The sequence below is a fragment of the Lactuca sativa genome, chromosome 3 (assembly GCF_002870075.4).
Source record: "Lactuca sativa cultivar Salinas chromosome 3, Lsat_Salinas_v11, whole genome shotgun sequence".
NCBI lineage: Eukaryota > Viridiplantae > Streptophyta > Magnoliopsida > Asterales > Asteraceae > Lactuca > Lactuca sativa.
The window spans coordinates 1170319-1183571 of record NC_056625.2 but is presented as its reverse complement, the minus strand read 5'-3'; the positions used below and the strand labels follow the sequence as shown (position 1 = coordinate 1183571).

At 33.5% G+C, this 13253-nt stretch overlaps 1 protein-coding gene across 1 annotated transcript; it reads left to right on the top strand.

Moving 5' to 3' along the window:
• Nucleotides 1–1829: 1829 nt before the first annotated feature.
• Nucleotides 1830–2681, top strand: LOC111892892 (ethylene-responsive transcription factor ERF039). Its single transcript, XM_023888972.3, has one exon. The coding sequence runs from the start codon at nucleotides 1913–1915 to the stop codon at nucleotides 2537–2539; it is 627 nt and encodes a 208-aa protein (XP_023744740.1). The 5' UTR covers nucleotides 1830–1912; the 3' UTR covers nucleotides 2540–2681.
• Nucleotides 2682–13253: the final 10572 nt, after the last annotated feature.

Here is a 13253-nt window from a genome sequence, read left to right as displayed (position 1 = left end):
CCGAAATGTCTAATTGAGGGTTAAGGAATTTAAAATATCTATAAAGAAATCAACTAAACAAGTCTTTAGAAAAGAAAGTTTTGATTTTTGTCAAGTTGAGTCTTGAGCAATAAGCCACAATAACCACTTGGATTTTGAGGATAGGGTTAGTCCTTTTCCAGGGTAATATATATAATTCTAAGAAATTGGCACAAATTTTACTCTACTACGTACAAATAGTTATTGCACTAGTTCTTCTTATTTAAGAGTTTTTGTGCAGAGAAAGGAGTTACCCGAATTTGTCATTTATGTAAGCTTTCAGCCTTTTTCTTTTCTTATCACTTTATTCCCACACATTTCCATTTCTTTGGGCATAAATTAATGTTTAGGCCTAATTGCTCTTAAATCGAGGATGATAATATTTTTTAACAAAAGTGTATATATATATATATATATATATATATATATATATATATATATATATATATATATATATATATATATACTATATATATATATATATATATATATATATATATATATATATATATATATATATATATATATATATATACTATAATAAATGAAAGTTTTTTTGCCACATGTCTTATTCTCATTCATTTGGATACATGACATTTTCTAAAATTTTTAAATTTTTTATTTTTTACTTGTCATTTTATTGTATTTTTTATTTTATTAAATTAAAATTCCACATTTAATATGTAAGGTAATATATATGTAAAATATTTATTAGAAATGGTTTATATATGTAATGTATTCAATACATTAAAGTCTCATTAATTTTAATAATTCAAAATTTTTCTTATTTTTCTTATAAATTCAAACTATTCAAATTATTAAAATTTCATATTTTTTTTAATTAAACTCATATAATACATGGGTCTCACACCTACTATATATATATATATATATATATATATATATATATATATATATATATATATATATATATATATGTTCATTTTAAAGTATCCAATTTCGAAAATAGGCCTTCTTTAATTAAAACCATTTTTCAGTAAGCCGACCATGTGCAAAACAATATACATAATCATCAATCAAAGTTGAGGAACCGGAGAAATTACAGAATTTACGGTTAAAAATCAATAAATAGCGGACAAAACTTCTTAGACGGTTTTAAAGCGGCTTAAAATCTATACAAGTGTTTATCACGTGATGAATTATCTTATTTAAGAAAATTAAGTTAAAGTTTTAATAATAGTTTTATGATTATATTATATATAATATATTAAAGATATACAGAAAAAAAAGTCCTCTTATTCATGTTAAAAAAATTACTAGCTTTCAAACAATAATCAACTTGTTCAATCCACCTACTTGTTTCCTATAATTAAACATAACCCATATGAGATTTATAGTCATAACTTTTATATTATCTTTGACAAAAATGTTAATTAATTACACATGTGTTAATAAAAAAATTGCGTCACTTAGCAACCTATCTAATTCATTTTGGTTTTAGTCTATTTATATTTTTGTTTATTGGAAACATATAATTTTTTTATACACAACAAGTTATGTTTTATAATTGTATAATATAATATTTTAAAACATAATTTATTATGAATGGAAAAAATTTATTGTGAATGACTCAGCTCCTATTATCTATAGTAATGAAGTCTATAGTGTTTAAAAAAAAAAAAGTAATTAGATCATATGTTTTTGTGAAAAGAATTAAACTGTTAATATGAATAAGAATTTGTTAGTAACATTTATTAAAAAATTATGAGAATAAGAATGAAATTAAAAAGAGGAAGAAATTAAAAGAAGAAAAGAGAAAGAGAGGATTATATAAGAGCGACACTTGCTCATATTCCTGTACAAGGTCCTCAAAGCTTACTTCTCCACATGCCCTCCTATCCTTACCTACTACCACCGGCCATTCTATAATATCATGAATCACACCACCACCTCCTCTTCTTCCTCCTCCACTTCCACCACCACCACCACGAAACGCTCCAAAGACGGAGAAATCAGCGACGAAGTTACCAAAAAGTCCAAGAAAACCGAAAATATTGATCAAGGAGAACACCCCGTCTACCGCGGCGTCCGACGGCGGAGCTGGGGCAAATGGGTGTCGGAAATCCGAGAGCCAAAGAAAAAATCAAGAATATGGCTTGGGACATTTGACACCCCAGAGATGGCAGCTGGAGCCCATGATGTAGCCGCAATTGCAATCAAAGGTCACTCGGCTATCCTCAACTTCCCCGAACTCGCTAACCAGTTTCCCAAGCCGGCTTCCAATTCCCCTAGAGACGTCCAAGCCGCAGCACTCAAAGCCGCCACTTTTGTCCTTCGAAACCTTAATTCCAGTAAAGACGAATCGGAGCCGAGACAGCTTGAGCTTCCATGTACATGTTCTTCATCGTCACCTCAAAGTAACATAACGGATGACCCGTTTCTTGATTTGCCGGATCTCTTTATGGATCTCGGGAACCGGATTCTCTATACATTGCCGGAGAAATTTACCGGTAACAGTGAATTCTGGCCAGAAGACCATTTCTTGTGGAACTATATATAGTTAGACAAGTTTCTATGCCAAAAAAATATTTACAATTAAAAACCAGATTTTTTGTATATCAAATTGAAGTTATATTGTATTTTTTTTTTTTAATTTTTGTAAATTAATGAAGTTAATTTATGGTCATTTTTTTTTATCTGCATGGCTTCAAGGGGAGTAGCTATCATGTCTTTTTGAACAACAACAATTCATTAAAAAACCAATTACCCTAACAAAGCAGAGCACAAAAGAACCAGGCTTACATATTAATTAGCTAGGAGTAGCTACCAATTAAATTTTCTTGATTAGTTAATTAATACTTTAATCGAACAAAAAACTATAATACGTATTTACAAATAGATTATAGATGATCCCGCATGTTTACTTGAATTTTCATCAATTAACCATCAAATTATAGAATGATTACGCATAATATGCTACCTAAACAAACGCGGTATGTTTGATAAATGTCCTTGAGACTTTGCATGATTAATGATGATCACCTTTCTCCAGTTTGGTTGAATAATTAGAACATCTAATGAGGAAAAAACGCAACCCCTTGTGATATAGAGCATGTGGCAAAGGTGCTTTCGTAAATATTTTTATTTATTTTTATTTTTTTTTAAATTTTCTTTGCCCATCTTTGTTTTTTACAATATGAATGATAAAAACTATACCTATATGCTTAAAATGAAACACATAATAATGCCAAAAGCAACTCCTTGTAATGGCATTTATCAAAGGTGCCTTTTTTTTTTTTACCTCTTTTCGCTCATTTTCTTTCTATATCAATTTAAAATCTTATGCCATGGGAAGAAAAGGAAATAACAAAAATAAATAAAATCAAATAATAAAGTAGGAAGAAATCACATGTAGATATGAGTGAGTGTGAAGTAAGAATCTTCCAGGTCAATTTCTCATGGAAATGTATCAATTTTGTCTCTAAATATTCCTAGATTTTTAGGTATGCTAGATCTTGGCAAAACATTTCAAATCTTGGCATGCTTCTTGTACCCTATAATTGTGGTATAGTTTTCTAATTAAAAAAAGGACAAATGGTTCAAGTTATTGATTTATTATCATAGCTTGTAATTATACTTTTACAAAGTTTTAACGATTCTTAACACAAAATGTACGTGATTCATATTTGATGTGAAAAGTAAAAACGGAAATAGTATTATCCAATCAAGGCTTTATTCTTTAATGTTAATTATTTTTTCACTTTGTCATAAACTTTATTTTAATCCTCCTTTATATTTCGCTTTATATTTTTTTCACTCGAGTAATGTTACAACATAAATATGATTATATTAGACATATTATTAATAGTATAGGGTTGGAACTGCAATTATATTTAATGTATTAAACAATCAATTAATACATCATATTTACCGAGTTTATCTTGGTATCAAATCTTATTTCTGTTCCTTCTTAGGGTTACAACCCTAGTTGCTGATCAAATCCAATTCACATAGGACAAAGATCGATCTTCACAACTAATCAAAACTGATGATGACCATTACTACCTTCTCCACAACAGAGAAGACATCACACAATTCTCATAAGTTCTTTTTTACTTTATCTCCTACAAATTATGGCTTTTGGAAAACTTTGATTCAACCGTTCCTTGTTACCAACAATCTTTTTTGGCTATGTCAATGACACAATTCCCTGTCCCACTCAAACCCTTCCAGCGGATGACAAAGCCACATCTGCTGACCCTACACCAAAACCCTCATACATTGCATGGCTTGCTAATAATGCTCATGTGTGTATGCTTCTACTATCCACCATCTCTGAAGCATCCTACGCTTATGCACAAGGGACGAGAACCAAGGACATTTGGCTCTCTCTACAACGAGCATATGCTCCTTAATCTACATCTAGAGAGTATACCCTTAAAACACAGCTTCTCAAACTTGATATGAAACCCGATGAAACGGCCTCTACATACCTCCTACGTGATCAAGAATAATCTCCTACCCTAGCCAACATTAGTAAACCTATTAAAAAGAAAGATCTTGTCATGCTTGTGATCTCTGGTCTTCGCGATGAATATAATATAATAAAGTCCACCCTCCTGGCTCAATAAGCCCCCACCTCCTTCTAAGAACTCAATGGCATTCTCGTTGACCATGTCTTCATGGTCAAGAAAAGTTTATCCGTTGTTACACCTGCACAAGCCTTCGCTACCATCTCTTCCACCTGCTCCACTACTACTACTACTACTACTACTATACCTCCTGATGTTTTACAAGCTCTCCAACAACTTCTTTCCTAGTTGGGTCTCCAACTTAACCCAACCCCCGCCTCATCACCTCAAGCTTTTTACACCAACCACCCTCCATATTCTCGAGTACTTACTTCAAACAACCTTCATGGCCAAGGCATCTATACTCAACCATTAGGAGGAACCAATACCAACCAATTCCCTTGGGCCTCTACGCTAAATATGACATCCCTATTTTCATGGCCAGAAAAACCGATTTTGTTTATGCTTGATTAAAAAAAATCAGAGTAACATTTTAAAGAAAAGTTTTGCGGAATTTGTTCCCAAAAGGAAATATGATAAAGATTTATCAAAGCATTTCCGAAGAAATGTATTTCATTAAAACCTCGGGATGTCATGTTCGATACAGATCAAAAGCATAAACAGTACAATATAAGCCCTACAACATTTATTCATATATATATATATATATATATATATATATATATATATATATATATATATATATATATATATATATATATATATATATAGGCCTATAATCCGTAAATTCTTCATCCAAACATCACATCTATGCTCGAGTGCCACTACGTGTAATATAAGAAACTGAGTGGGTCGGGCTTAGGAGTCTGGTGAGTGCATAGGGTTTTCAACCCACAGTAAATAAGTTTATTAATTTCATCAACCAACAATAACCCGATTACCCGTTCTCATTATCCTCACTTTACATCCCTAAAACTCCTATCATAAGGGACCTAGCCTAAGGATCATCATCGGGATGGACACTACTGCTAAGGGGGTTCCTTAGCAATAAATGTCCTTAAGGCAACCATGAGGAGGGTGGAGTACACCGGTGAACACATCGTTCACAAACACCTACAGTTTACGAGCCTGATAGCATTCCACTGGACTGTCTAGAAGAGTCTGTGGTCGTCATCTATACTCTGCTAGATGACTAGATCAACATCAACATCGGCAAATATCATCATTTTATTTCATCACACACCAACTATTACATCTACCCATGTTTTACCCAACATATTTTGTAGATATAAAATACATATACAGTTTAAATCATTTAAAGCATGTATAAAAACGTTCATCTAGCGTAGACAACAAGTATTCAGATAATATGCACACGTAGCATGTAATTTATATAAAATACTTCATATCTATGTGTAAGATGAAAGTAACTATGCACTCACATGTTAAAGTGACGACTCGATATTCGATCAACACTTCGCTTCTTAACAATATGATTTCCTTCGACGAAACCTAGTATTATTACCACAAGATTTTAGTCTAATATTTATTTCGACTAATATTAGTCTACACTCATCATTAACTCAGAGTCTACTTCAAGATCTATCAAGTAAGGAACAACCAGGTAGTAGGGTTCTGTTTGGTATACGAAGTATACTATTTGGAAATCCCATTTTAAACACCTCACTAAATCACATCCTAGACATCATCACCGTAAGTAGATCAATCAGTATAACGACTTTGAATTACTAATAAATCTTATTTATAGGTCCATAATAATGATATTATATTTAAAAATAAGCTATATTTAAAGTAGGGTAGGCGTATCTCACTTACAGGGGGTTTTGCTAAAAACTGGGTTCTGCTGGAGCAGAGCTTCTGAGCCGAAAAGTTCTTTTTCTTGGAGCCTTTGGGCGCTCCGTGGCTTCCTCTACCACCTTGAGGTTACCAGGGATTTAGAGGGGTTTTAGGAGTCTATAGAGAAGTTAGAGAGATAACGAAAGGCTTATGGTTTGAAGAAAATATGAAGGATTCACCCTTTATTTATAGGGGTTTTATCGTAGAGTAGGCGCTAAGTTTCGTCTGTATCTTCCACGTACAAGATACGTTTTCTACTTTCTTTATATCCACACGTTGGTATTTATGAGTACTACAACTTTCATTTAGACCCCGTCGGCTAATTCTCATTCTATCTCCGATTTGCAAAACTGTATCACATTTATCGTGCTCGAAGAATAGGACTAAGTTTCGTCCATATATTTAACATACGAGCTCTATTATGGACATTCTTTATATACGTGTGTTTTTATTTACGAGTACTACAACTTTCATTTAGATCCCGTCGGCTAATTCACATTCTATCTCAGATTTACAAAACTGTATCGAATTCGTCGCGCTCAAAGAGTATGGACTAAGTTTCGTCCATATCTTTCGCATACGAGCTCCGTTTTCGACTGTCTTTTTATCGTTGAACTCCTATTAACGATATCTCCATTTCTTGTTTAGATTATTTTGGCTAAAAATCGACCGATCAAAAATTCAAATTCCGGACTGTGTATTGATATGCTAAATCTTAGAAAAATCGTAACTTCCTCATACGAAGTCAGATTTGGATGTTCTTTTTATGCACGCTCTCGGATTAACATATACTAAGACTTTTGTTTAGATCGCTAAGGCTAAAAGGTATTTTATCAAGGGATCATGACAGATCTAGGCATATCGATAGAAAATATCACATCAAGTAGAAAAAGGACTACTTGTAGTGAAGAGGCTATCGTCAGAGAAGAACCCAGCAGATCCCCTTATAAAGGGACTTAGTAAGGATCAGCACTTGCTGCATGCAAGGAGTATTAGGCTGAATGACGATACTAGTTTAAATGATTAGATAGATAATTAGAAACTTGTAATAGCTAAAATGTAATTGACATTTGATGACTGAATAAAAGGAGTTTTATTTATAAGAAAAGTTACTATCTTGTGTCAATTATTTACTATTGTTTCATTTTGCATGTTTTGACTTACAGAATTATAAGATTATTCAAACTATCCACATTCAATCATACTTTGGAAGTAGGTTATGTAAGTATACTATCATGAATATGTTTTGTAAGATTGTCTACAGAGTTAGACAGTGCAAAAGTTTGCTACAACATTCATATGAGTACTCTTGAAGTAAGATTTGAGTATTGGATCAACCCACACTCACATGAATCACTTCATGGAATTTATCACAAGTGATTGTGAGATAATAATATCGTAAAATCTTCAATTCAAGATATATGAGTTGGCAATTATTAGTTTGTTATACATTGACAATATGAAAACGCATCAGTAACCCGATGTTATAAAACATGTTGTTGTGTATGATTTAACTAATAGTTAGTACATGCATATAGATCGATGTTTATTTGTTCCTTTTATCCTAAGAGGACTAAAAGCGATATCTTGGGCCCCTCGATGATTTTGTTTTGACTTATGTGTTGGGGCCGGTCAGAGCTAAATTGATGTGTTCAATTAAGTTCTATGTCAAACAAATCATAAATCGGGAAACAAACTATTGGACAATAAGTATGACTATGTTCCATGTATTTGTCCGCATGATATCTTGAAGAACAGAGGATTATATGATCCCTTATCTAAATGGCGCGTTAGGATTCGACATTGGCTTTTAGAGAGCTATGATTGCTACTCGGGGTTTGAAGGACATTTGGCAATTATAGTTATTAGACTTATCCAAGTGGGAGACTGTTGGATTAGGTGTCTAAGACCATAACTATAATTGGTATGTACTTGACCCGATAATAGCATGGTCCATTTGAGTTGTAACACTCTGGAACAATTTGATAGGATGGATACTTGAGGAAGAGGTTATTGTGGTTTATTAATATATTATAAGTATAATATATTGATTGAGAAATCGCATTATTTAATTAGTATTGATCAAGAATTAATTTGATGTTAATTTAGTGATCAAAAGAAACTAATTAAAGATATAGGGATTGATTAAGTAAATCAGTAATACTTCTAGCTAGACTCATGACTCATGTTGATTAGAGTTGGACTAAACCTATGTGAAAGTCTAAGAAGGTTTAGCCCAAAAGACTAAGAAATATGAAGAGTCGTTAGGGTTTGCATCGTTGCAATACTAAGCTATAAAAGACGTCCCTAACACCTAAAATCGACACTCATGCACACTTAGAAATATATGGGATCCATATATTCACCTCCCCTATCAGTCCTGAGACGTTTAACCAGAATGCCCAATTGCAATTCCACATCGGTTTTATATATTTTGAATTTATCTAAGGGTTCTTCCTTAGAGTGTAACAAATACACATAGCAAAACCGAGTGTAGTCATAAAGGTGGCTACATACTTTTTATTTCCCAAAGAAGGAGTGGAGTGAAAATCACACAGGTCACTGTATACAAGTTCCAAAACAACTAAATTTCTAGTGACACTGGGAAAAGGCTGTTTTGTTACTTTTGTAAGTATGCATGTTTTACATTTATCAGATGTCATATCAAAGGCTGGAATTAATCCATCTTTTGACATTTCATGCATCCTTCTAAAGTTGACATGACCTAATCTTACATGCCAATGCATAGATTTATCAACATTAGAAGCAGGAGATACAAATGCAGAATTTTGAACAGGTAATAATTTGTCAACAATATTCAAACGAAACATTCTATTATTTAGATATCCAAAGCTAATAAACATTCCACCCTTAGATAAAACAAACTTATCTGACTCAATAACTTGTTTAAAACCATCAGAATTCAAACAACTAGAGCTACCAAGATTCTTGCGAATCTTGGGAGAAAACAAAACATCAAATAACCTAATTGTCTTTCCAGAAGTAAATTCAAAAACACACGACACCTAAACCACAAATAGGAATAAAAGAATCATCTCCCATTTTCAGCACCGACCCATCTTCAAGCGGAGTTAATGTTGCAAACATCCGTTTATCCTTGCATACATGGTTTGTTGCTCCGGAGTTGATCCACCAAGCAACATCATCATCATGCACATAGAATGATTCAGGGATAAATGAAACATAATAAACATAATTCTGATTAGAATTATCAAAGTTAGTCAAAAACTGACCTCCTTTAACTTGGGCCAAAGACCCGTTCACTTTCCCACTGTCTCCACTGTTTCCAGCACCATTATTGCCTAGATTCACACGACAATCACGCTTTCAATGACCAACTTGATTGCACCTCCAACAAACCAAATCCTTTCTCTTTTTTTTGGAGTTAATTGGGACATGTTCCTGCTTGCGTTTGCCATGTCCTTTGTGGTTCTGGTTCCTTGGTTTATTTTCAACCATATGAACCGAGGGCTGTCCAGGTTCAACTTTTCCTTTGGGTTTTTCAGATTTTTCACTTTCCTTCACACGAAGAGATTCTTCAATACGAATGTGACTAGCAAGTTGTGTTGGATTAGTGTCTAAGTCCATAACTATTTTGGTATGTACTTGACCCGATTATGAGCATGGTCCTTTTGGGTTGCCTTCACCATAGCAATATGTAGGATGATTTAAGGAGAGAAAGGTTTAAATATGTTTTATTAATATATTATGAGAATAATATATTAAAGGAGAAATCATATTGTTTAATTAATATTAGTCAAGAATTAATTTTTGTGGCTAAAAGAGATTAATTAAACTTAGGGGGACTGGAGTTGTAATTATAAGATAATTATAATTGGGCTATGGATCACCTAATAAAATATAGGTTGGACGAATTCTATGGGAAGCCCATTAGAAATCGTCCAAGGGATATGTTTAAGGAGTCCATGGGCTGCTTAGGGCTTAAGCAGCCAGATTAGGGTTTCCTAGTTGTAAACCCTAATAGCCTACATGTATATAAAGGAACCATAAGCCCTAAAAACGTGGACAACACTTTCCTTAGGGTTTCCAGCCGTTTTTGGTGCCTCCCCTCTCTCCCCTCTTAATCCAAGTTGCTCAGTGGTGTTTGTGACTCCATTAGAGGTGCAACACTTGAGGCACTAAGCTTTTGAAGCCAATCCAAGCATCGAATTGATTGTTATTGCTATATAACAATCAAAGGTAATTCTCTAAACCCTAATTTAGTTTATTAGTCTTGGACTCATTGCATGTACAATAGAGAAACCTAGATCCAAACATTAGCGTTTGTATGAGCACATAGGATTGTTCATATGCCTATAACCCATCAGTGGTATCAGAGACTTGATTGGTTTTTGTTGTATGTGATGCTATGTTCAATTATTTACTGAAACAATGAGTTTTTTGGCCTCTGCCCGACCTGACTTGGCAAGTCAGTGGATGAACTCGACGAGTCTGTCTGACTTGGCGAGTCCAGTCCCTGACTCGGCGAGTCCAGGGGTCAGACAGAGGGAATATCAGGATTTATTGCTGTTTTGCTGAAGGATTAATACCAAAAACGTATTTTGATAATAAAATCCGATTTTTATTATATTTGGATGATTATCCTTCATAAAACAAAAGATAATTTCAAATCTTTTGAATAATAGCTTCCTTATATGATAAATATGGATTATTTAAATTATTTGGTAATTATCTTATGAATAAAATGAGATTAGGTCTAATATAGATAATCACCAAATTAATTGTTTAATTTATGTTATTTGTTATTTGATCCCTTATGTTTTGAAAAGTTTCAAAACATGCCCTCAATTTTTAGAATTTAAATTTTGATTAAAAAGTTTAATTTTGAAACATTTAAATTCTGAACCCTAATGTTTTGAAATGTTTCAAATCTTGCCCTCAAGTTTTGGGAGTTAAAAGTTAATTAAAAGTTTAATTTTGAAATGTTAAATTCTTAAAACCCTAGTAATTTGAAAAGTTCAAATCACACCCTTATGGTTTTATTAATTAATTAAAGTGTATAATTAAAAGAGATTTAACAAACCCATAAAGTTTTGGTTTACATTTAATTAAATTAAAAGTATAATTTACTAAATTAAACCACCTATTATTTTAAAAGTGTAAAATACACCCCATACTATATATTACATTAAAAGTCTAATATTATATATATGAGTAAAAAGTCAATCTTACTGTTAGTAGGCCTCATTCACGAAGCTGGTCTATAAGGGGTGTTTAAGGAAATTGCCTATAAAATGGCGATTGAATGGGTATCTACTCTTACCCACCGCACTCTTGACTAGTGGAGGGTCATTAGCCTAACGGGTAGGATAGGACAAAAACCTTCCATTATAAGTATAATAATGTAAAAAGTAACTAAATGCTTATTCAAATTCCCAAATCATAGTTACTTTAGGCAAAATGTGAAATCGTATGCTAATCCATGGAATTACACTTCGTACCCTTGTTGAACGTTAGTGGAGCGTGTGTGGTTAAGCGACACACTAGTTTGGGGATGAAATTCGTGACGAAGGGTGGCTCGATGTTTATCATAGATCTATGGAGCATGTGTGGCTAATCGACACATTGATTAGGTGATAGTAGCATTGGGTACACCACGTGATTCATATGGTTAGTCACACCTTGTTTGTGATCCTCGGCATCCCAGTCACAAATAGTAGGGCATAATCGAGATTAAACATGCCATTGAAAAGTTCAATGAATCTCAAAAGATCTAGGAGTTTCAATTCATTTAAAACTTCAACTTCTTTTTTGTTTTTCATGGTGGAAACTGGTAAATCGTCATTTACCTACCTTCAAATATTCTGCAACTAGATTACGGCATCCCTCTTCTAGGTTGTAGAATATTGTGTTGGATCCTAGCCTTAATAACTCATTTGGGTGTTTTATTAAGGACTCAATCAACTTAACTTGAATTTTCTCCCGTTTTGTAGATGTCTGAATCTTACAATGGTCTTCCTAAATCCTTTGGAACAAGCTTTCCAAATGAAGATGACGTTCTGATATACGATCAAGGAAATGAGAGTCATGCTTCACTTCCTCCACCTCCTACAATTGTTCTCCCTGACCCACAAGTTCAAAGGCTTGAAAAGTTCAAGCTCACTCAAGCCCTTTTGGCAAGTAAACACAAAGATGGGAAACTTGTGTGTGCACATGTCTTAGAGATGAAGTCACACATTGATAGGTTAAGCATGTTGGGTGTCGAGATTTCAAGTGAGTTGGCTGTTGACTGGGTTCTTCAATCACTTCCTGAATCATATAGTGAGTTCGTTAGAGAGTACAATATGATGGATCACGACGTGACCCTCATTGATCTCACCTATTTGCTTATAGCTACTGAATCAGCAATGATTTGGCGTGCTGGTCAAGCAAATTTGTCTGGTGAATCAAACTCCCAAACTTCAAGGGACACTGGCAACATTGGAAGTCCAGAAAGAGCTAAGTCTGTGATTGTCCGATGTGCTGTGCCAAAGGAGTCCATTTGCTTTTATTGCCAAGAGAAAGGGCATTGGAGACGAAGCTGCCCAAAGTACCTGAGAGATCTAAGAGATGGGAGAGTCAAGACGTATGGCTCTACTTCAGGTAAAATCCATTAACTGACTCTTTTAAGTTCCTATTCTAGATTCTTAATACATGATGTGATAAGATTACATTTTGATGTTTTGCAGGATCGAAGAAAAGAAAGGAAGCTTAATGAAGAAGCTGTTGAATCTAATCACGAAGAAATGGATTTCGATCGCATGGATTCAAAGATCAGATTTTTGAGCTGCTAGTTAAGAGTTAGGGTAGATTGCTAAGAAATATGTAATAGCATAGTTTTTCAGTTGAATTGCATTGTAAGGA

Bases quoted from the DNA above. Each gene is read 5' to 3' on its own strand.
- LOC111892892 (XM_023888972.3), top strand. From the start codon at position 1,913: ATGAATCACACCACCACCTCCTCTTCTTCCTCCTCCACTTCCACCACC.